The sequence below is a fragment of the Paramisgurnus dabryanus genome, chromosome 14 (genome assembly GCF_030506205.2).
Source record: "Paramisgurnus dabryanus chromosome 14, PD_genome_1.1, whole genome shotgun sequence".
In the NCBI taxonomy this organism is placed as follows: Eukaryota; Metazoa; Chordata; class Actinopteri; order Cypriniformes; family Cobitidae; genus Paramisgurnus; species Paramisgurnus dabryanus.
This window is the reverse complement of record NC_133350.1, coordinates 2,224,440-2,245,671: the sequence shown is the minus strand read 5'-3', so window position 1 is coordinate 2,245,671 and position 21,232 is coordinate 2,224,440. Positions and strand designations below refer to the sequence as shown.

The 21,232-nt window shown below is 36.8% G+C and overlaps 3 protein-coding genes across 3 annotated transcripts; all 3 read right to left on the bottom strand.

Moving 5' to 3' along the window:
* Positions 1-699: 699 nt before the first annotated feature.
* On the bottom strand, positions 700-2,864 carry hesx1 (HESX homeobox 1). Its single transcript, XM_065259302.2, has 4 exons — positions 1,953-2,864; positions 1,533-1,699; positions 1,206-1,307; positions 700-968 (listed from the first exon to the last, which is right to left on the bottom strand). Exons 1-4 carry the CDS (start codon positions 2,086-2,088, stop codon positions 858-860), a joined length of 516 nt encoding a protein of 171 aa, XP_065115374.1. The 5' UTR covers positions 2,089-2,864; the 3' UTR covers positions 700-857.
* A 134-nt stretch (positions 2,865-2,998) lies between these two features.
* appl1 (adaptor protein, phosphotyrosine interaction, PH domain and leucine zipper containing 1) lies at positions 2,999-13,532 on the bottom strand. Its single transcript, XM_065259300.2, has 22 exons — positions 13,148-13,532; positions 12,294-12,392; positions 11,983-12,042; positions 11,253-11,324; positions 11,082-11,169; positions 10,792-10,833; positions 10,624-10,682; positions 10,120-10,266; positions 9,950-10,032; positions 9,499-9,657; positions 9,225-9,413; positions 9,100-9,142; positions 8,536-8,592; positions 8,340-8,431; positions 8,084-8,263; positions 7,931-7,980; positions 7,674-7,848; positions 5,918-5,954; positions 5,646-5,792; positions 4,813-4,863; positions 4,545-4,634; positions 2,999-4,262 (listed from the first exon to the last, which is right to left on the bottom strand). The coding sequence occupies exons 1-22, from the start codon at positions 13,199-13,201 to the stop codon at positions 4,113-4,115; spliced, it is 2,124 nt and encodes a 707-aa protein (XP_065115372.1). The 5' UTR covers positions 13,202-13,532; the 3' UTR covers positions 2,999-4,112.
* A 154-nt stretch (positions 13,533-13,686) lies between these two features.
* On the bottom strand, positions 13,687-20,000 carry asb14a (ankyrin repeat and SOCS box containing 14a). Its single transcript, XM_065259301.1, has 10 exons — positions 19,864-20,000; positions 19,348-19,521; positions 19,211-19,263; positions 18,520-18,651; positions 18,277-18,435; positions 17,713-17,958; positions 16,516-16,687; positions 15,597-16,140; positions 15,350-15,503; positions 13,687-15,153 (listed from the first exon to the last, which is right to left on the bottom strand). The coding sequence occupies exons 2-10, from the start codon at positions 19,470-19,472 to the stop codon at positions 14,981-14,983; spliced, it is 1,758 nt and encodes a 585-aa protein (XP_065115373.1). The 5' UTR covers positions 19,473-19,521; positions 19,864-20,000; the 3' UTR covers positions 13,687-14,980.
* Between the last annotated feature and the right edge of the window lie 1,232 nt (positions 20,001-21,232).

The following is a 21,232-nucleotide window of genomic DNA, read 5'->3' as shown; positions in this document are numbered from 1 at the left end:
TATTGTGTTTGCTTAATCTTTATCTCATGCTAAAAGAAACATGTAGCATTGATTGTAGGTTTGATATATGATCTCATAGGCAGTTTCTATAAGATGCTTTGGATCTTTCTCTATAAATAAGTCTTTTCTTTTGTTATTCTATTATCAATCTGTAATTAATTTAGATGGTTTATTTCAGAGCAAAATCAGTTTACTATGCCTTACTGGCCTTTAGTCTGTACACACACAGTGCTTTACTTTCTAGCGCCACCAAGTGTTCAGTTATGATTTTAAACTTTGGCAATATTTTGTGTTATTGATCACATCAGTAATGTATATTTTAAATAATAAAGAAATAAAATAAAAATAGATATGCTTATATTTTATAATATATAATAAATTTTATTTTTTTTAAGTAAATCTATAAATGTGTTAACATTTTTATTAAATTGGGCAACAAACTTGATCTACTCAGAAAAATTAAATAATATTAAGCTGACTTTATAAACTGAATTGTGTAATGGTAAATCCTCAAAGTCTGATTCAAATGTGGATGTCTAGATAGAAACCCCCTGTTGCTCCCTAATCAATACTTAATGGGTTTACCAAGCCCTAAGGTTACAACACATAAATTAGTTTAACGGGGGGGGGGGGGTATTTACCTTAAGATAATGTTAACCTTACCACACTTACAAAAGGACATTCAGAGTTTACCTACATTTAAAAAAAATAACCAAACCTTCACAAAAAACTATTCATAAGCAACTTGAATCATAGCAAGATATTGTGAAAATGTTTTAATTACATAATTTGGTAGAAGACAAAATATATTACAACATCACAACAGATAAACAATGAAAGTAAACGTGATTGAATATTTAGTGATTTTCTCTGCTGGTTTGTAAATCATTGAGGACGTTTTTCACCATCAGAAACTGAGATTCTCGGTGTGAACGCTTCAGTTTTGCTCTTCTGTTCTGGAACCAAATCTAGAAAACAAACACAGAAAAACATTTTTCAATCATCCACAGCAAACACATCATAAACCTCTTACCTGTTATCTGTTCAGCATTATGTAACTAATCCAATAAAACACTACTTAACTAAATAAAACGTTTTCCTACACTTGAATAATATAAATTATTTCAATAATTTTGATTTTCTATGCCATTGTTCTTTAAGATAAACATAAGGATGATCAGAATTGATCTTAGAAATATCTTTACCTGAATTCTGTCTTCATCCAGGTGAAGTTTCTTAGCAAGTTCTTCACGTAAATCAATGCCCGGGTATGAGTTCACTTGGAAAACACTCTCCAGTATCTTGATCTGGATAAAAATAGATGTAAACAATTAAAACATCAGAGTAAAAGTGTCCGTTTAGTGTATTATAGGGTTTTATATCCATGGAAAATATAAACCGTATCACATATCAGTATTTATTTGAATTCAAAAGAAACCTGAGTCTCATATATTCAATCATTACATAATAAAGATTTGAACTGTTGATATACATGAATTATTTATGTTTATAAAAATGTCACAGATGTTTACCTGAACACTAGAGAAAGCTGTCCTCGGCCTGCGACCAATGTACCAGTTTAATGTTCTTCTGTAAGTCTCTCCTGATGAAGATTTACTGTAGTCTTCATTAACCCTTAAATCAACTGAATCATCACTGTCTGCAATAATCCGACGCGTCTGACATCCAGCTTTCACATCTGAAAGAAATAAAGGAGAATTATACGTGAGCTGTAAAGAGTCGAGTCAGTTCAGACAATCGATTCGTTCGGACAGGTAGGCTATTAAAAACGAAACGGTTCAGTTCTCTCAATATAAACATTTTTAATTCATTTATAAAAGTCATTTATTATTAGTGTCGTCACAGTGTTGTTTACACATCGTTATTTTAAACGTCAATCTATTTGAATGAATCATCAACAAGAATCGGTTCAAAAGAATCATTCGTTTTACCTGTCCACGGTCGATAAGGAGCTGAAAACACTGTTCTCTGATCAGGTCTGTCTAATCCGAGGATGCTGTCGATGGTGAACACGGACTGTCTGGGCATCGGGTTGTCCTGGTGCGCGTTCATGGTAAGAGAGGTCATTTGGAGATGCCAGGTGTCTTCTCGTCTGGTTTGACGCGAAAGCTCGAGGCTCGGCTTTATAAACCCAAGCTAACGTCACTAATCTAAGCTCGAGTCTGAATGTTTTACATGTGAATCGCCGGACCTCACCATGGGGTCTCTGGATCCGCAGGTAATTCAGTGTCCCGACCTGAAGCACCAACCTGTTATCTCTTCTGGGGACACCGAATCCCTTAAAGCCGCTATTGAAGGGGACAAAACAACGCTGATGTGCCATTATTTTTACCCACCAGGTAGAAAATTAGGCCCCATTCCCAGGAATTATCTTCTTCTCATTTCCTTCTGCAGCATCTCCAGCATTATGAGAGCGCAGTCAACTAGTGCTTAATCTTATTTACCTTATTTTCTACCACACGAGTTTACAATAATAATAAAGCCTAATGCCGTTTAAACTAATCCTGCTGAATATTCCCTTTCTCTCTTGACATGCATGGAGAAAGATGCTGTGGAGCACAAAGGCACAATGGATGCTTGGCAATTTGCTGGAAGCCGCGTGCAATAATTGTTTCATTCAATGGTGAATTGATCGCGTCTCGTTGCTTGGCTGCTTTTAATAAATGAGCTGCTTGTTTATTTGTCTTGGGCTCTTGGAGAGCATCAGCACAGCTCCTGTATCTCCATTGTTTTGCAAAGAAATTACCAATTAGAGTTGTTTAAATGCAAACCAAATGAAAACTCATTAGAAATGAATGGCAAATCACTTCAACCATACAACACAAAGAGTTAAGGTGCACTATTGTGTTACTGAGTTTAGCAAGAAAATGAATCAACGTGTATTTATAAAACTGTTAAAGGCAAAGTTTATATAAAAAAAAACACAAAACAACATTAACATCTTTGTAGAGAGTCAGTGTACACAAGGACAAACAGCTCATTTCAAATAGATTTTTAATACCAATATCTTAAATGAAACCCATAAATCATGGACTGATTTTGCAGAGACATTTACACACAACACAAACATTTCTTTACTGTTTTTGAATCATCATGATGTATGAATCAAAGCATCATTCAGCCGCAGTAACACATTGGTTGTGAATGAAACTCTGAAAACTGAAATGATTCTGTTAAATGCTTAAAGCAAGCAATGAAATAAATCAAGGCAATAAATGACAAAATATTTCAATCAGAACTTTGAGTCATTTTTATCCCTGTCCACTTGAAATAAAGGCAAGATACAGATAAGAAGTTAACACATTAAAACTTAAGTTGAAATATTTGCTTGGGTTATTGTCCCAGTATGTTTAAATGCAACAGAGGTCTTTAATACAGCTGGGTCATAAAAAAAACAAATATAAAGAAAAAAGTAACTACAAAAATATGTGTTTTAGTGTTTCCAATTCAGAGAGAAAGAAACATGACAGTGATGTGAAATAAATTCAAAGTGCAGTGTTTACATTAGAGTTTAATAAAGCTGAATCTTATGTGTTTACTAACCATGATCATTTAGAAATATTAAACTTAAATCTTAAGAAATATAGGAAGTGTTAGTAATAAACCCAAGTGTGTTTGTGTTAATACAAAAGTCAATGAGAAAACACCATGACTGCAGCTCTATAGATCAAATATAACCTTATACAATCTTATTGAATTCTCTCACTGGTAATGTGACATGAAGAAAACACACAGCATTAAAACACTAAACACAGTATTAATAATGTCATTTATATGTGCAACATCTTCAAAATAAAGAAACAATGTCAGCGTTAAACTGTATGTGTTTTATAATGGTAATAGATCCCAACACACATACATATAAAAACCCCTCATTTAATTTCAATAACGGATATAGTAAAAAATACAGGATTATTACAAATAACACAAGATTTGGGGAGGGTCCCAAAGTGTCCACATATCAATGCATTCATTTTGAGTTGGTTTATAATCTGCAGTAACATATCAAATCTTTCATCCTGCTGGAAAACCCTTTAAAAAAACATAAAGTGACGCTGATTTTTGTAAATCATCTCATTTTTACCTGAGTGTCAGGCCTCAGATTCGCCTTTTTTCTGTCCCTCCTCCCCAGTTTCGCTGTCCTCTGATGGGCTGTTGCTAAGCACTAAGACCTGTCCGTCAGCAGCTGGTGGGTTGGGCCGACTGGAGGCGGCTATTAAACGGCTCTGTTCTTCAAGATCCTATGAAATTAAATGTATTTATATGAACCAAACCTGCTCAATACTGACTGGATGATCCTGGTTTAAAGTCGCTGTGACCACCATAATATCTATTATTATAAATAACTGCTGCTGTGAAATATATACCTGTAACCCGCAGAAAAAACTTGTTGTGTATATTTGAATTAACTTGCTCTGTGAACATTTAAACTCAGGATTTCCTCATTTGTTACACACACAGTTATATAAGTGAACAAACGTTTGTTTAAACACTTGAGGTCAGAAGTTAAGAGAGTCACTCACCTTTTCTATCTGTTTCTGTTTACTTAGCTCCTCCTTCTGTTTCTCTTTGACCTTGTTCATATCTCTTTGTTTCTGTGTGGCTTTGCGGTCCTGTCACAACACACACAAAATTTAAAATGTACTATCAGTTATATCCAGGGCTGTATAGACATATCTCAAATACACAAGAATAGTTAGTAAAATAACATGATATGTGAATATAGTTTAATAAAAACGTTAAGGTACACAGTTAAAGTGAGCGTTATGAAGGGAATTATAATTTTCTCACCATCTCAGAGTGAAGGGCGATTTGTTTCGCCAGTCCCACGCTGTCACAGATCTGAGCCAGATTAAAAACATTTTTACAAATGCTTTTTGGTTTTATATTCTTAATGCAATGATATATAGGTTATATATATTTAATAATGTGACTATAGCAGTAGCTAACATTTACTTTATTTCTGTACAATTTCTCTATCCACACATGAATCCATTCAATAAAGCTGTGTCCCAATTCGAAGGCTGCAACCTTTAAAGGTTGTATTCTACGAACGCTTGCATGACAGCAGCATAACTTAAGGTCGTCCCAATTCAAAGGATGCTTAATATGAAGCCTCAAAATGAGTCCTTGTTTCTTAGCGCTGTAAGGGATAGAACAAATGGATCCTTAACAGCCATGGCTATCCAAGATTCGTTGCACACCTGAAATGGCTAAATATAACGGCTGGATATTTTAAAATAAACAATAAAAACGTTTTTTAATTAATAGTGTGTATTTAGCAGAAAAAATGTTTTAGTATTATAAGTTATGTTTTGTGTTAGTATTATTCTGTGTATGTGTGCGTATATTTCTAAGGTTGATTAGATGTTGGTTAGTTTAATCTACATCAACATGTCATATTTTCTAAAATAAATTAAATTTTTCTGGTTCCACAGCAGGTGACGCAATTTATGAATCCTCCGAAGGCTAGATCATCTCATTTCAGTTCTCTTTGTGGACTTTTGAGGCTGCGACCTTCAAAGAACGAGTACTCGCTTTCGAGGTTGCGTCCTTCTAAGGAACCACCCTTCGAATTGGGACGGATATATTTACAGCCGAAGTGTAAGTCAGAAGTTTTGCACCTTTTCTCCGTCATTGTTTGACTCAAACACATAGCAGACTGTGACGGCTCGTCCATCCACTCGACCTCCTGCTGTCTGCAGCACGAAACCAAACAAACGTTTGTTTTCTTGATGAGTTGCACACAAGACGACACTGGAGAGAGGAAACTGTGACACAACAAGAGATCAACACATGAATCACAATCTAAACACACAATATTTTAATATACACTACAATCATTTGTTGTTTAACATCAGCCCGTGTGCTGTTAAATGATTGGCTGATGACTCACCCGCAGTCTGGTGACTTGTGTCTGTGGGTCTATAAGTCTGAAAATTAACAAACAAACTGTTTAAAGTGACAGAAAACGGTTAACCGCCTGTATAAATTAACAACTACAAATACATGAGTGCTGGTTGCAAGGGTGTTGCTATGCAGTTTAAACAATGAAGTGTTTCTAAATGTAACAATCTGCACTCCATCCATTCATTCATCTATTCATTTATCCATCTATCCAACCATCCATCCATCCATCCATTAATTCATCAACCATTTATTTATGCATCAATTCATCTATTCATTCATCCATCATTTATCCAACCATCAATCCATCCATCCATCCATCCATTAATTTATCCATCCATCCATTAATTGATCCATCCTTTCTTTCATCCAACCATTCATTTATCCATCTATTCATTTATCCATCCATTCATTTATCCATTTATTCATCCAATCATCCATTAATTCATCCAATCATTTATTTATCCAGCCATTCATTTATCCATCCAACCATTCATTAATCCATCCTTTCTTTCATCCATCCAACCATTCATTTATCCATTTATTCATCCATTCATTTATCCATTTATTCATCCAATCATCCATTAATTCATCCAACCATTCATTTATCCATCCATCCATTCATTTATTCGTTAATCCATCCATCAATTCATTTATCCATTAATTTATCCATCCATCAATCAATTCATCCATCCATCCATCCATTTATGTATCCATTCATTTATCCATTTATCCATCCATCCATCCATCCATCAATCCATTTATTTATCCATTCATTTATCCATTTATTCATCCATTCATTCATCCATTTATTCATCCAACCATCCATTCATCCAACCATCCATTAATTCATCCAACCATTCATTTATCCATCCATTCATTCATCCAACCATTCATTTATCCATCCATCCATCCATCAATCAATTCATCCATCCATTCATGTATCCATTCATTTATCTATCCATTCATTTATCTATCCATTCATTCATCCAACCATCCATCCAACCATCCATTCATTTATCAAACCATTCATTTATCCATCCATTCATTCTTTCAACCATTCATTTATCCATTTATTCATCCATGAATTCATTTATCCATTTATTTATCCAACCATCCATTCATCCAACCATCCATGAATTCATCCAACCATTCATTTATCCATCCATTTATTCATCCAACCATCCATCCATTCATGTATCCATTCATTTATACATTTATTCATCCAACCATCAATTAATTCATCAAACCATTCATTTATCCATCCAACCATTCATTTATCCATCCATTCATTCATTTATTCATCCATCCATTCATTCATTTATCCATTTATTTAGCCAACCATTCATTTATCCATCCATTTATTCATCCAACCATTCATTTATCCATCCATTTATTCATCCAACCATCCATTAATTCATCCAATCATTCATTTATCCATCCATTTATTCATCCAACCATCCATTAATTCATCCAATCATTCATTTATCCATCCATTTATTCATCCAACTATCCAACCATCCATTAATTCATCCAATCATTAATGTATGCATCCATTCATTAATCCATCCATCCATCCATTCATTTATCCATCAATCCATTCAATTCATCCATCCATTCATCCATCTATCCAACCATCCATCCAACCATCCATCAATTCATCCAACCATTCATTTATGCATCCATCCATCAATCAATTCATTCATCCATCCATCAAACCATTCATTAATTCATCCATAACTCACTTCAGACAGTCACATGTGACGAGCAGATGAGATTCAGTCATTCTGAAGATGTTGTGGATGGCTCGAGCTGCCAGGATCTGTCTCATGGTCTCATAGATAACATCTACGTTCTCAGTGGCCTTCACCTCCATAGAGCCCAAGAACCTCACGATGAAGAGCTGGTGCAGGATCGAGTCTGAAGATTCAACACAAACTCAAAATGAAGAGCGTCATTTACCATCAGTCATGTGCGATTCAGTGATTATAAGACGCTGTACCTTCACTCTCTTCAGACTGTGATCCTCCAGACTCTCCAAACGGGTTAATTCTTCTTCCACCAAATTGAAAATACAACACAAAAATTTACACAAATTCTGTCATATAAATCAAGAGGTAACATTTACTTTAAAATCACAAATAAATGCACAGACCTTCCCTGAGCACCGCTCTTCATCTGACTCGTATGTTCCTCTGTAACGGGTGAGATGATGTCAAACTGAATGGGCGTGTCCGGAGCCACCAGCGAATCCAGAGAGAGAGAGGACAACGCTGGAGAATCAGAACCTGCGGAGCACTGACTGCCCGACCGGACCGCTCTGGGTCGAACTTGACTTTATAAGTAAAGAAAAGTGTTGAGAGAGAAAACATGGTACGATATTAAAAACTGTGAGAGAGTTTGAGACGTACGTGTTTGGTCTGAAGCTCTCGTGACGCTGCTGGAATGAAGGTGAAGGTGTGACGGCCTCAAGAGCAGATTGATTCACTCGCGCTGCGATTTCCTAACGACAGAAAACTTCAACACTTAAACAAACACCGTATGATCTGAACCAGTGATTTTACCACAGGTGTACGTGACTGATCAGAATTAAAAGTATACGCTTACTTCTGGATTCTCACTGAGGTATATCCTCTTAGAGATGTTGTTTATTGTTGCAATCCACTGAAAAGATTTAAACACAACAAAAAACTCTGAAGATAAAGCATTTAATATAATTTATATTCATAATGAGATCTGAACTGTGGCGGCCGGTGACTTTTTCTAGGGCTCATGATGTGAAGCTTGTCAAAACATGTATTTAAGTGTGTGGCTCATCATGTCAAAATACAGGTATGTGTTCGACGCGTCATGTGAACCTATATGCAGCATGTGTCATGTCAAAATACAGGCCTGATGCAGATGCTTCAAAGGGGTTTATGATAAGAGTGTGCCAGATATTCGCTTAGTGTTTAGTGTTAAGTTAGTGTCTTGTGAGTATTTTGGGAACATGAGCGTCTCTTTAATCATAAACCTTTTCGACGCATGGATTTTGACATGACACGTAATGCCCATAGGTTCACAGGATGCACCAAACACATATTTTGAATTAGCGCCCCTCAGAAGAGAAGTCACCGGCCAACACTGGATTTGAGGAATGAGGAAGATGAAATGAGATCTATGATCCTTTACCTCCTCACAGTCTTTTCTGCTGTCTGCCTGTAATATGGCCGCCCTGCAGTAAAGACAGATACTCGTTAAATTAGTTTGTGTTATATACACACGGTAAGAGGTTTAGTAAGTGATCTGTTACGTACTTCTTGCCATCAAACGCTGTGATTTGAAAGCAGAACCTCCGATCCTCACAGTCGACCGCCATAACAGAACAGTTATCAATGTCCATGACCAAACCTCCGGCCACGGCTCCACGTGATTGGCTCATGAGATTTCCACCCTGGGTGAAGAAGTACTGACGGTCCCAGGTTGATGAAACCAGACCTGTTTTACTGTGGGTGAGAAACACAGACTCGTATGAAATCCTGCTGTTTATATGAATGCTGATGTGATTGACAGGGATTTATATTTTCCTACTTGCGGCAGTTGAGGTATCCGGCCTTGCGGGTCAGATTGCGGTTGACCGGGATCTTGCTCGGGTCGGGGTCGGGCATGTAAAGGGGGTCGCTGGTGTTTTCCATGTCCTGAATCGTCTGCTGCATTGTTTCGATTTCACTGTCCATCTCTCTGCGAACGCTATAAACACAAAAAGAGATGAACTCGCTGGTGTCTGATTAAACACAGATATAACATCTGATGGAGGGAGAACTCTAGCTGTGAACCTCTGTAAGGTTCTCTGAATAACAGTCTGCAAACAGACTTTATGCAAATGTATGAAAAAAAAATCGTCTGCATCGGAAAACCACAAGTTAAATATTACACAGCGCTGTACAATAGTTTAAATACAGTAGGACAAATCTTGTTATAATGTAATGTATGATGGCAGATTCATCAGTCCTGTACGTGAGGATGATGATAATGGATTTACTTCTGTACGCTGGTTCCAATGTTAGTGAGAAAATCCTCCCATTGCTGCGTCAGATTCTCAGATCCTAATTTAAAGAAACTGATCTGATGAAAAGAGAGGAAAAGCCTGTTATCATGAACTATAATACATACAATATCAGATGTTATCAGACATGACATCAGAATAAAGACCTGTGCCTGCATATAACCCAATAACGGCTCCAACATCACCATCTTCTTCTTGTACTGCAGTGTATTGAGAGAGATGAAGTAGTGCATCATGGTCTGGTGTTGCTTTTTCCTGGACGTATAAACATCCTCCATCACTTCAGATTTCACCTGCAGTGGATTTCAGATTGAGTTTAATCCCCAATAAACACATTTCATACTTTCATTTCCATATAGTCAACATAAAAACACACTTCTTTCACTTTTATTTGTATGTTAAGGGTAACTAGATTTTCTTCATGTGGAAATAATTGGATGGTAAACAGAGGTCTGGTCTCAGTCTATACGACAGAAGTTATTACATTTTCATGTACAAACGTTTTATCTCTTGCACTGATAAATTGTTTACAATAAGAAAAGTGTATTATTAAAGTAAACTGGTTTCTCCGTTTACCATCTACTGTACAAGTAAGTTATTGATCTAAAATAAGTCAGTTCAATCTTTTCAAAAACACTGAAATCCAAAACCTTTTCATTTTCCCTCCGTTTAGATAGACGACTGTATCTGTTAATGGCCACGTCATGATCTGAAATGTTGAAATATGCGGCATCAATAACTTCTGCATTATTTTACACATCAACATATATTTACATTAACTAAAAAATAAGATGATAATAATAATAACAGCTTCTTACCATCACTGGCGATCTGAAACACTTCCTTTAGTGTGAGAATTTCTAAACAGGAAAATAATTGTGAATAATATACATTCATTTGATCTTTATCACTAAACAAACAGCTTTAGCAAACAGTAATCAACATGATCCTGCTTAATAATTAACAGACACAACATTATGCAAAGCATTAGTTACCTTAAAAAACAATCAAACTCAAATAGATTTCATTAGAGAATCAATATTCCAGCTGTGTAACAAAATGTAACATCACATACACTGATCCCCCATAATGCATTGCTGTCTTATACCTTTCAAGTCCCTCTCTTGAAACTGTGTGATGGGAAACATCATAGCATCGGCCAGCTGAGTGGACAGAACCGCATGACACGAGCTGAGCTGAGACACAACACAAACATCAACTGTAAGAGAAATCTCATCCAACAACAGGAAGTGAACCAAGTGTGTGATGTCATTCTGACCTCATCAATGACTTTGGCAAACTGCTGCAGAGTCGAGCTCATGACCTCATCATCACTAGCCAGAGGGAAACGCTGACAAATACAGAGAAAGACGTAAGGAATAATTGACAATTATTATTAGAAATAATGCACATCTAAGGTGGAATTGTGGCACGACGCAAAGCAGAGTTAAACCACTGGGTGTACATTATTGTCAATTATACCACAGGCCTGTTCAATGCTTTATTCTGATTGGCTGAGAAATGTTCCATGGGTGTTGATTATTTTCCTGTAAACCGCACACCTGACCTGTCAAATGTCTTAAAAATAGGCACCAGAGCAATGTTTGTGGTAACCGTGGTATAAGAGGAATAATTAACTCTGGTCCTTTGAATTATTTGAAATTAATTATTTGATGCTTCGCGTCGTGCCACATTGCCACCTTGGGTGTGCATTATTTTCTTATAATTTCCTTACATAATTTAAAGGACCGGAGCCAATTATTCCTCTTATACCACGGTTACAACAGACATTGATCTGGTGGTTATTTTAAGACATTTGACAGGTTAGGTGTGCAATTACAGGAAATAATCAACACCTGTGAAACATTTCTCAACCAATCAGAATAAAGCATTGAACAACCCTGTGGTATAACACAATAATAACAACAACAACATGAGATTATGATGCAATTAAGAGATAAACTGTAACATAATGAACATACAAACTGTGATATAGATATAGAAATCACCTGTTTCTCATAATCCTTCAGTAGTTTAGAGGTCAGATGAGTCGCAGCGCTCAGTTCATTCTGCACACAAACACATAACAGCAAATATATTCACATTTGAACCCAAAATCTAATAAGAGTTTACATAAAGAACATTACATTTACATGTATGAATTTGTGATAAGTTTAATGTTTGAGGTTGTGATCTATGACAACTAAACAAATAATACTTTCAAAAATACTAATCTTAAAATAGTGGTTTTGATATAATCTCATTTAGTATTGAAGAGACAGACATGTTTTTGGCAGATTTGTCTGTATGTGTATCTGACCTGAGCATCATAGATCCTCTGCATGGCTGTGAAGAGTTGACTGAAGTAACTTGAGATCGCAGCTGCATCTTCTTCAAACACACCCAATAAAGAGCGCGTCTAAAACAAGCAACATACAGAAATACTTTAAAAGAGATTTTACTGGCATGACAACTATTGCTCATTAACAAAAGAAAGGTGGAGAACAACAACACAAGAGAAGTTTGACATTATAAACAACACGTCATCATCTGCTCAAATCACTTTCACACTGAACTCATGCACAAACTTTAATGATGTCATTGTGTCAAGAGGTGAAAATCTATACATCTGTTGTTTAACATTACAAAATTCTAAAATGGTGTTGCTTATTTTAGTTTGCATTCAAATCAATACTTATAATAACCATTCAATTCATTTCTGTGATGTTTTTCAGCAGGAATGATTCTGAAGATGTTAAGTCTGAGTAAACATCAGGCTGTCAAAGCCTCGTCAAGCTTTCAGCTTAAAACGGAAATGCCATTAATGACATTTAAACCCATCATTCACTCTTTAATCTTTTCTTATATTATATTCAAACAATACTTTTACACCATCACTAATATATCTTTAAAGTTTTCTTCTGTCATATGATTTATATGTCAGTTTGTTTTGTAATAAGTGTTGTTGCCAAGTCCACCACCCATCATAGCAAAAGCTAACCAGCTGAAAATCCGTCCTGTAAAGCCAGAATCAGTCCGATCACACTCGATCAGACACAAAAGAGTCTTGATCCGTTTTCTTTTAAAGAATGAGATCAGTTGATCTTTGATATTAGTTATGTTATATGTATTTATTTTCATTAGCTTGCTGCTAAGTAAATGTTGATGGTTTACCTGCGGACTGTCTTCTAGAGTTTCTTCTATCGGTAGTTTGTCGATTCCATGCATGACTGCGATATTAAAACTAACGCAATAATCGATTCGTTTATTTATTAAGAGTTTAATGTTTACGGTTACATTCGCTTTATTCCTCACAAATCAACACCCACCCGGATCCGCCCACAAACGCGGAAGTCCCGCCTCCTTCTGTCCGCTGATTGGACGAGGCGCTGTGTATACTGTGATGACGTCTATGATTTGTTTTTGATAAATAAAAGCCATTTGTTTGTAAAATGTAATTTGTCGTTAAAATATTAAATTAAATCTTGATTTACTTGTTTATGTTTTGTTGTTTGTATTGTGCAAAAGCCTTCCGCCAATATGATATTATCATTATGGTTGACACCTTTTCATGTTTATAATATTTTGGATGTCTTCCTAAATGAGTTTTTTATAATAATCACATGCAATGTTAGGAACGTATTAAATATTGCTGATTATGGTGTTTATGTAGGTGTATGTTTGTAAGACAACTTAATGAGATTTAGTCATAATATAATTTATACATTTCTTATTTAAAAAAAACTCCACTCTCTACAAGTTATTTCTATAGCCCTGCTGAAAAAAACAATAAAACCATTACAGAAAATTCTAATGGTTTCCATTAAAATACCAATAGGAACCATTAGCTTTTACAATTAAAACCACTACATTGTAGTGTGTTTTGGGCCATATTCCATTAGAACTAATAAAATTCCCAATAAAATCAATAGAATTTTCTGTGTTTTTTTTTTTAGCTGGGAAGTCCAGTCTTGAGTTTACCTTCCTTTATAAGTAGATATGTATGTGTGCACAAATGTATGTTTTTATATATATTCCCTTCCATAAAGTATCCTCTCTAGATCAGTGGTTCTCAAACTTTATCGGCGCGGCCCCCCTTGTGTACAATGTATCCCTTATTTTTCTGAGGTTTAATTGCACAGAATTTATAAAAAAAAATTATGTATTTTATAAAATGTCGTAAAACAGTTTGAAAACCACTGCTCTAGATGTTGTTCACAGCCTCAGTGTTGGTATTGTGCTGCACCTTCTTCATCAGACCACAGACTGAATAATGTTATTGCACAAAAACATCACTTATAAACCAATATGCAGGGTTCACACGGGTCCTTGAAAGTTTGTGAATCTGGGGGAAATAATTCAAGGCCCTGGAAAGTTTTTGAAAATATACATACATAGAAACAGGTCATTGAAAGTGATTGAATCTATTTTATGCAAGAAGTTTTCTGGAAAAATCCATATTATTCCCTGTGTAGTGTAGGATAATATCATAAAAATTCTAGACTTTTTAAGCACACACGTTAAACTGTTCGCTTTAAATGTTTATATCTTCTTTATGCAAATGTTGATTCATACCAAAATGCTTTTTTTGCATAGTTGTGTTTGACACAAGAAAACGTCTCTGGTTACGTATGTAACTGTTCTTCCCTGAGAAGGGAACGAGACGCTGCGTCTCTCTTGCCATACTTCTTGAGTCTCTGTAACGCCGTCTTTGGCAATATTTATGATAGCGATATACTTCCTGGCTCCCGCGTTTATCTTAAAAGGTAACACGATGTAACCTTGCTCTCACTTGAAATGAATCCCTAAATTTAGTCCTTGAATTTGAGGGTATTGGACCTGGAAAGGTCTTGAAAGGCCCTTGAATTTGAAGTTAACTAAGGTGTGGGAACCCCTTAATATGAAAATATCCCCAAGCAAAAAAAAAAAAGGTTTCTCTCCACATTATTTCATTTCTAGTCTTCACATTACTGGGAGCATCCCATCCCATCCACATTCATCTAAATCTCATTTGCTTTGACACTGCTGACTGTAAAGATCATATTCTTTGTATAAGATGTATTGTTTCAGTCGGTCTGGCAGAGGAAGAAAGCTCATGAAAACTGGAGCTCGTAAACGCAGTCGACCCAAACAGCTCCTGATCTTCAGCCTACAGAGATGCTGCAAACCGCGGACGTTCTCTGTGAATACACAACAAAAAACAATAATTTCACAAACCATTCAGAAAAATTAACATTTTACTTCTGAATCAAAACACAAAGTTAAAGTTTGCTTGTGTTGTGAAATTTTTTATATATTTTCAAGTATTTTTTGCATTTCAAGTGATGAGAATTTTTCAACACCATGTGTTTTTGTCTACATTGTTGCCATACAAACCTTGAATTTGACAGATTTCTGGCCACTGTTTCTGCTCCATGATGACAGCCTTGAGTTTAGCACAAAAGCTCACGTGATCGACGTAGTCCAGCATGGCTCGCACCACATTCCCAGAGAGATGCTTCAGCCATGAGACAGAGATGACCTCACAAAACTACAGAGATAGAAAGAAATCATTTACTTCCACTGACAAGAAACGATTCCTACAGTTACCAAAAACATTAACATTCTTAAACTCTCAAATCACCAGAGTATCCTTAATGACCGTATTACTCCAGCCTTCATAATCATCAGGAACGTGAGAGCCCTCTCCATATGGACAATCGAAGCATCGCATCACATCGTAACCATAGTTACACAGCATCCGTAGCACGACCTCATCCTTCAGGGCGTACTGTAACGCCGATGGAAAGTGAGTTGTGTTCACCCGACAGTAGTAGTTGACGTTGGCACCGTATCGAAGCAAGACGCTGATAAGCTCATAGTTGCCCAGGCGCAGCGCCACCTGTAGGCATTTCACTGGGTCCTGGTTGGGCATTGCTCCGGCCTCCAACAGTACCCTGGTGGAGGCGACGTCGTCATTGGACACGGCAAAGTACAGGGCTGACTGGCGCTTGTCGTCATAGTTACGGCGTACCCACGGGTACAGCATGAAGTTGGGGTCGTAACCGGCCTTGAGCAACATCTCCAAACAGCGTGTGTGTCCACCAGCGGCCGCTGAATGTAGAGGACTTATACCACTGTCATCCACAGCATCACACGTCGTCACGGGGATCAGAAGAGCCAGAGCTCTGAGACATACAGAGAAAATACACACAATGATGAAAAAGTTGCATAAATGTGTAAAACTGTTGTTAACGTCCCTTAAATCTATGACCTAAATTTTTTTTATTAAAACTTGCTTTTTAAATCGTGCTTTTATATTGGGTCTGCACAGTACTGAATATTTGGGTATGACAGGTGTGAGTAAAATCTTTGAAAAAAAACTGTAACTGTGACAGCTTCTGAAAACAGTAAAAAAGCATCTGGGATCTGAAAAGAGGGTGTGTGGTTGAAGGGATGAATAAATTCAAAGTCTTTGTAGTTAAAACAGACTGAATCTTATTAAACAATTAAAGCAGTGAGGTTTTACACGATAGAGGATATCTGGAGGATATGACACTAACTTCTGGTGTCCGCGGTGAGCCGCTCTATGGATGGGTAGATGACCGGTGTGTCTGGGTACGTTAGCGTCAGCTCCGTATTCCAGCAGTAGAGAAATCACATCAGGGTTTCCTGAAGCTGAGGCCTCAAACAGGATTGTAGCGCTGTCCTGAGCCTGAGACTCCACATCAGCTCCTAAAGATCAAAAACTGCTATTATTCTCATGATTCACTATCACATACACAGAAAGAGTACAGCACTAAAAACAGCCCAGGATATCAGATGAGTCTCCATAGATTTCATGTCTCTATCCATTCTAAAAGCATGCAAATGGTGCATTGCATCCGTGTGTGCTATTTGAAGAAAAATTTGTGATGTTCTCTTATTTTTTTAAATGATGAGAAATGTGAGACTAAGCTTAATACACGTGAAATCATGATGAATTTGATAACATTACTTTAGATAGATGCCAATTCTTAGATATAAATCTAAACCAAACAAACCTGTGGTTTAATTTATGCCAATGTGTCTCATTAATGCATGTCTTATCACATATGTAAAGTATATACTTTCAGTAAATAGTATACACTCACCTAAAGGATTATTAGGAACACCTGGTGCAATGGTGTAACGGTGTGGGGGGTGTTTTCTTGGCACACTTTAGACCCCTTAGTGCCAATTGGGCATCATTTAAATGCCACGGCCTACCTGAGCATTGTTTCTGACCATGATCATCTCTTTATGACCACCATGTACTCATCCTGTGATGGCTACTTCCAGCAGGATAATGCACCATGTCACAAAGCTCGAATCATTTCAAATTGGTTTCTTGAACATGACAATGAGTTCACTGTACTAAAATGGCCCCCACAGTCACCAGATCTTAACCCAATAGAGCATCTTTGGGATGTGGTGGAACGGGAGCTTCGTGCCCTGGATGTGCATCCCACAAATCTCCATCAACTGCAAGATGCTATCCTATCAATATGGGCCAACATTTCTAAAGAATGCTTTCAGCACCTTGTTGAATCAATGCCACGTAGAATTAAGGCAGTTCTGAAGGCGAAAGGGGGTCAAACACAGTATTAGTATGGTGTTCCTAATAATCCTTTGGGAAGTGTATAGATATACTGTATGTGATGTAAACACAGCACACTGATGGATTTTAGATGTTGTGCATCTGTGGTGTATTATTCTGCTTATAACTGAAGTTTGTTAACCTTTCTGTAAGAGTGTCCGAACAATCTCCAGGTGTCCAGCCTGTGCCGCTAATGCTAAAGGTGTCAGGCCGAAAGAGCTCCTGGGGTCAGGATGAGCTCCAAACTTCAACAACAAGTCCACTAAATCTTTCAGGCCCAGCCGAGCGGCTTCATGCAGGGCTGTTCTTCTGTGCGCTCCCTCTTGATTAACTTTAGCATTGAAGTTTAGCAGAAGCTTCACCATATCATAATTGTTGTTTCTAATGGCTGTAAAAGAAGAGATTTGCTTAGAAAGATTAAACCTAACTGAACTGAAAGAACATAAAGGCTTATCTTTATGCCACTAGACGCTGACAAAATTGATTGAATATTGAATACTCATGTTGTCTGCATGGGTGTGTATACATTTTATTCAATCAAATAATGACAATGTCCCTGTCCTAATATCTTTATTGACTCTAAATATCAGTAAATCACATCTTATTTTCTATACATTAATTGAGTTCATCCAACAATGTCATGGGGGTTTAAATGTCTTCTGTAAGCATCATCACACTTGGACTCTTTACTGGTTTGTGTACTGACCTACAACAAGAGGTGAGTCTTCCTCATTGTCCAGGGTATCTGGACTACAGGCGCTGTCTAACAGAAAACAGGCGTTGTCTAAAAATCCCTTCTCCACAGCTAAGAAAAGAGGCGTCTTACCCCGATGAGTCCTTCTGTCCTTTAACTCCACATGAGAAGCTGTTGAAGGTTCAGTACAGACAGTAATTCATCTCTGGAGGTCAGATGAGAAGATGATAAACACAGAGAAAGCTCATAACAGACCAGTAAATGTGATGTGAAGGATGCTCTGGTTGCTTTGGCTTGCAGCTTCATGTAAAGGGATGTAACCGGTGTTATCTTCTTCACTGAACGCATGCTGGTAAACTGTGAGCTTTCTGAGGGACCCTTCGTCACCTGATAACTCATCATCATCATCAGGAAAAAGTCAAAAAGTAATGTTTGAGCTAAATATTGTTAGATAAACACATACTAAATATAAAGTATGTCAATAAGAGAACATTGGTTTGATTTTATTTCTTCTTTCTTTACTCTTGTTTTAATAATAATAGCATTAAATGTGATGTCATTGAATAGTTTTTATATAATATCATATTCTTACTAGGGATGCACCGATACCACTTTTTTGGAATACGAGTACAAGTACGAGTACTTGCTGATACCGATACCGAGTACTTAATAAAAAACATGATTTAAATTTACAGGTAACAGCTTTAGTCATATAATTTAACAAAAAAAACAAGGGACTAGTTTTCCAGTTTGTTGTAAACTCTGCCTCTTTGGACAACACAAGAGGCATTAACCCCTTACACGTCGCTCAAACATAGACATTTCTCAGACCGTGGTATCGATCCCTGGTATCGGGGGACTTTTAAAGAGTAAGTTCTTTAGAAAATGTGGTATCGAGGCCGATACCCGATACCAGTATCGGTATCGGTGCATCCCTAATTCTTACCATGTTTAATAGCATTGAAAATCTTCTCTCTCTCTGGGCTGATGTGAATGATCCTACAGATAAATAATGAAAAATCTTCTGTATTAACAACATCACAGAGACTTTATGTTTTTGAAAGATGTCACTGTTGTTTTCACCTAATAACATCAGATGAAGAGTTTTTGCCTTGGGTTTGCTTGTGGCCCTGCAGTAGACTTTCTTCAATCATGAGCTGAGTTGCCAAATCCTGATCTAAAATCCCTCCTGCTGTCTCCTGATCCATGACACTGGGTTACATTGATGGTTTAACTCTCCACAGATCTTCTTCTCTCCTGTGAGAATGTTAAGATGTCATATGACCTCCAATACATCTGCCAACTTTCTGCAGCCCATGTGATCGCAAACAACATGAAGGTTCGCACGAGGTTTTATTTACAGTTAACCAGACATTAATGTAATGTATTGAACTGCTTTGTTGTGTGAGTGTGTGTGTCCTTTCACATTTGTGTATCAACATAATATTATAGCACAATGAATCAAACCTGTCTTCACATGTAAAAACTAAACAAACCTCCACACATAGACTTCAAGTAATCAGCACAATCAGGAATATAAGATAATAAACACACACAGACACACAAACACACACACACGCACACACATGTTGACTTTACCTTTCTAACAGAAGGAGCTGTTGTTGTTTTCTTTCTCTCTCTGTATTTTAGGGGACGTGGTCTGACTGCACACCGGGTTATTTAGGTCACACTTCTTCTATAAATACTTGAGTGAATCCAGACCTGTGATGAGACCCTCACACACTTTAGTATGGACACTTCACTTCATACGGTTACATTAATGGGTCAGTATGCAAACTACAAACATACACAGAACAATCTGCATAGACAGATCTACTGTCCATAACAGTAGGTGAAGATATGAACCTGTTTGTATTATTTAGTGAGCAGATGTATACTGTAGGCTACTATGCTTCTTCAGTATGCAGTCTGTCTAATATACCACAAGTATGGAAAGTACAGTATACCTGTATAATCTCATAGATTGACTTTGATTGAAGCACAAAATAAACAAACAAACCCCTAATATAAAATCACACATTATACTGATCCCAACAACACTCTTATTTAAAGTGAATGTGTTTGTTAGATCAGTATGCATAATGCATTAGACATTACAGATGACAATAAACCCCAACACCAGAATGTCATTCAGTTTGAGAAATAAAACAATGCCTTAATTATTCAATCTGCCCATTACAGCAAATGAAGTGTAAGACATCACAGACAAAATACAGAACAGACATTTTCCTGTAGATGTGAGGTTAAAAACAATAAAATTCAGCTTCTCGTGGCAGATGAAATGATATTCTAGGTGACACCAACAAAACATATTTCATCATTTTATAACTCATCTTATGTGTTTCTCTCCTAATTTCACAGATTTCACGTACGCTATTATATTGCATTTGTTGTTTTTGGAAACAGGTTGACTCTTGCTTATCTAAAGCATCCAATGAAATCAAATGTAATTTAGGTTGTAAGAAGGCATTAGCTAAAAACATACAGAGCCTCTGCAACAATCCAGCTGTGACAGTCATAATGGTAAAGACTAGATAACAAAAGACTAGAGTTAAAACAAGCTTTTTATGGAGGATCAATAAACCATCCTTTATCTGTAATGTTCCTGTTTCATTAAGAAGCAAATAATCACTTGTAAGTATTGATTTCTCCACAGTTTACTATGTGTCTCCTATACTGTCAAGACTGACACCTCTGTAAACAATAATAATAATAATGCATTGATCTCTGTGAGAAATGATGACAGCTCATAACAGATGAGAAAACAGAACCTACAGGTGCACTGAGCGTCCGCCAAATCCTTCAGTAAGAGACAAACTTAACACAAAGCCACTCACTGCACAACAAATACACAAGATTTTACTGTGTAAGCACTGTTCCTGTACAGCAATCTATCTGTAACCAACTAACTGAGCTATCAGCTAACCCTAATTTCTCTGTACTAAGG

What these genes read in the sequence shown, in the direction of transcription:
- appl1 (XM_065259300.2), bottom strand. Translation starts at nt 13,201, where the DNA reads ATGCATGGAATCGACAAACTACCGATAGAAGAAACTCTAGAAGACAGT. An exon ending in ACAGCGTTTGATGGCAAGAA is followed by an intron (nt 9,143 to 9,224) that starts GTACGTAACAGA and finishes TCTTTACTGCAG; the next exon opens with GGCGGCCATATTACAGGCAG. An exon ending in AAGAGCGGTGCTCAGGGAAG is followed by an intron (nt 7,981 to 8,083) that starts GTCTGTGCATTT and finishes TGGTGGAAGAAG; the next exon opens with AATTAACCCGTTTGGAGAGT.
- hesx1 (XM_065259302.2), bottom strand. Translation starts at nt 2,088, where the DNA reads ATGACCTCTCTTACCATGAACGCGCACCAGGACAACCCGATGCCCAGA. An exon ending in CAGCTTTCTCTAGTGTTCAG is followed by an intron (nt 1,308 to 1,532) that starts GTAAACATCTGT and finishes ATTTTTATCCAG; the next exon opens with ATCAAGATACTGGAGAGTGT. An exon ending in TGGATGAAGACAGAATTCAG is followed by an intron (nt 969 to 1,205) that starts GTAAAGATATTT and finishes TTTGTTTTCTAG; the next exon opens with ATTTGGTTCCAGAACAGAAG.
- asb14a (XM_065259301.1), bottom strand. Translation starts at nt 19,472, where the DNA reads ATGGATCAGGAGACAGCAGGAGGGATTTTAGATCAGGATTTGGCAACT. An exon ending in TTTCAATGCTATTAAACATG is followed by an intron (nt 18,652 to 19,210) that starts GTAAGAATTAGG and finishes ATGAGTTATCAG; the next exon opens with GTGACGAAGGGTCCCTCAGA. An exon ending in AGAAATCTGTCAAATTCAAG is followed by an intron (nt 15,154 to 15,349) that starts GTTTGTATGGCA and finishes GTGTATTCACAG; the next exon opens with AGAACGTCCGCGGTTTGCAG.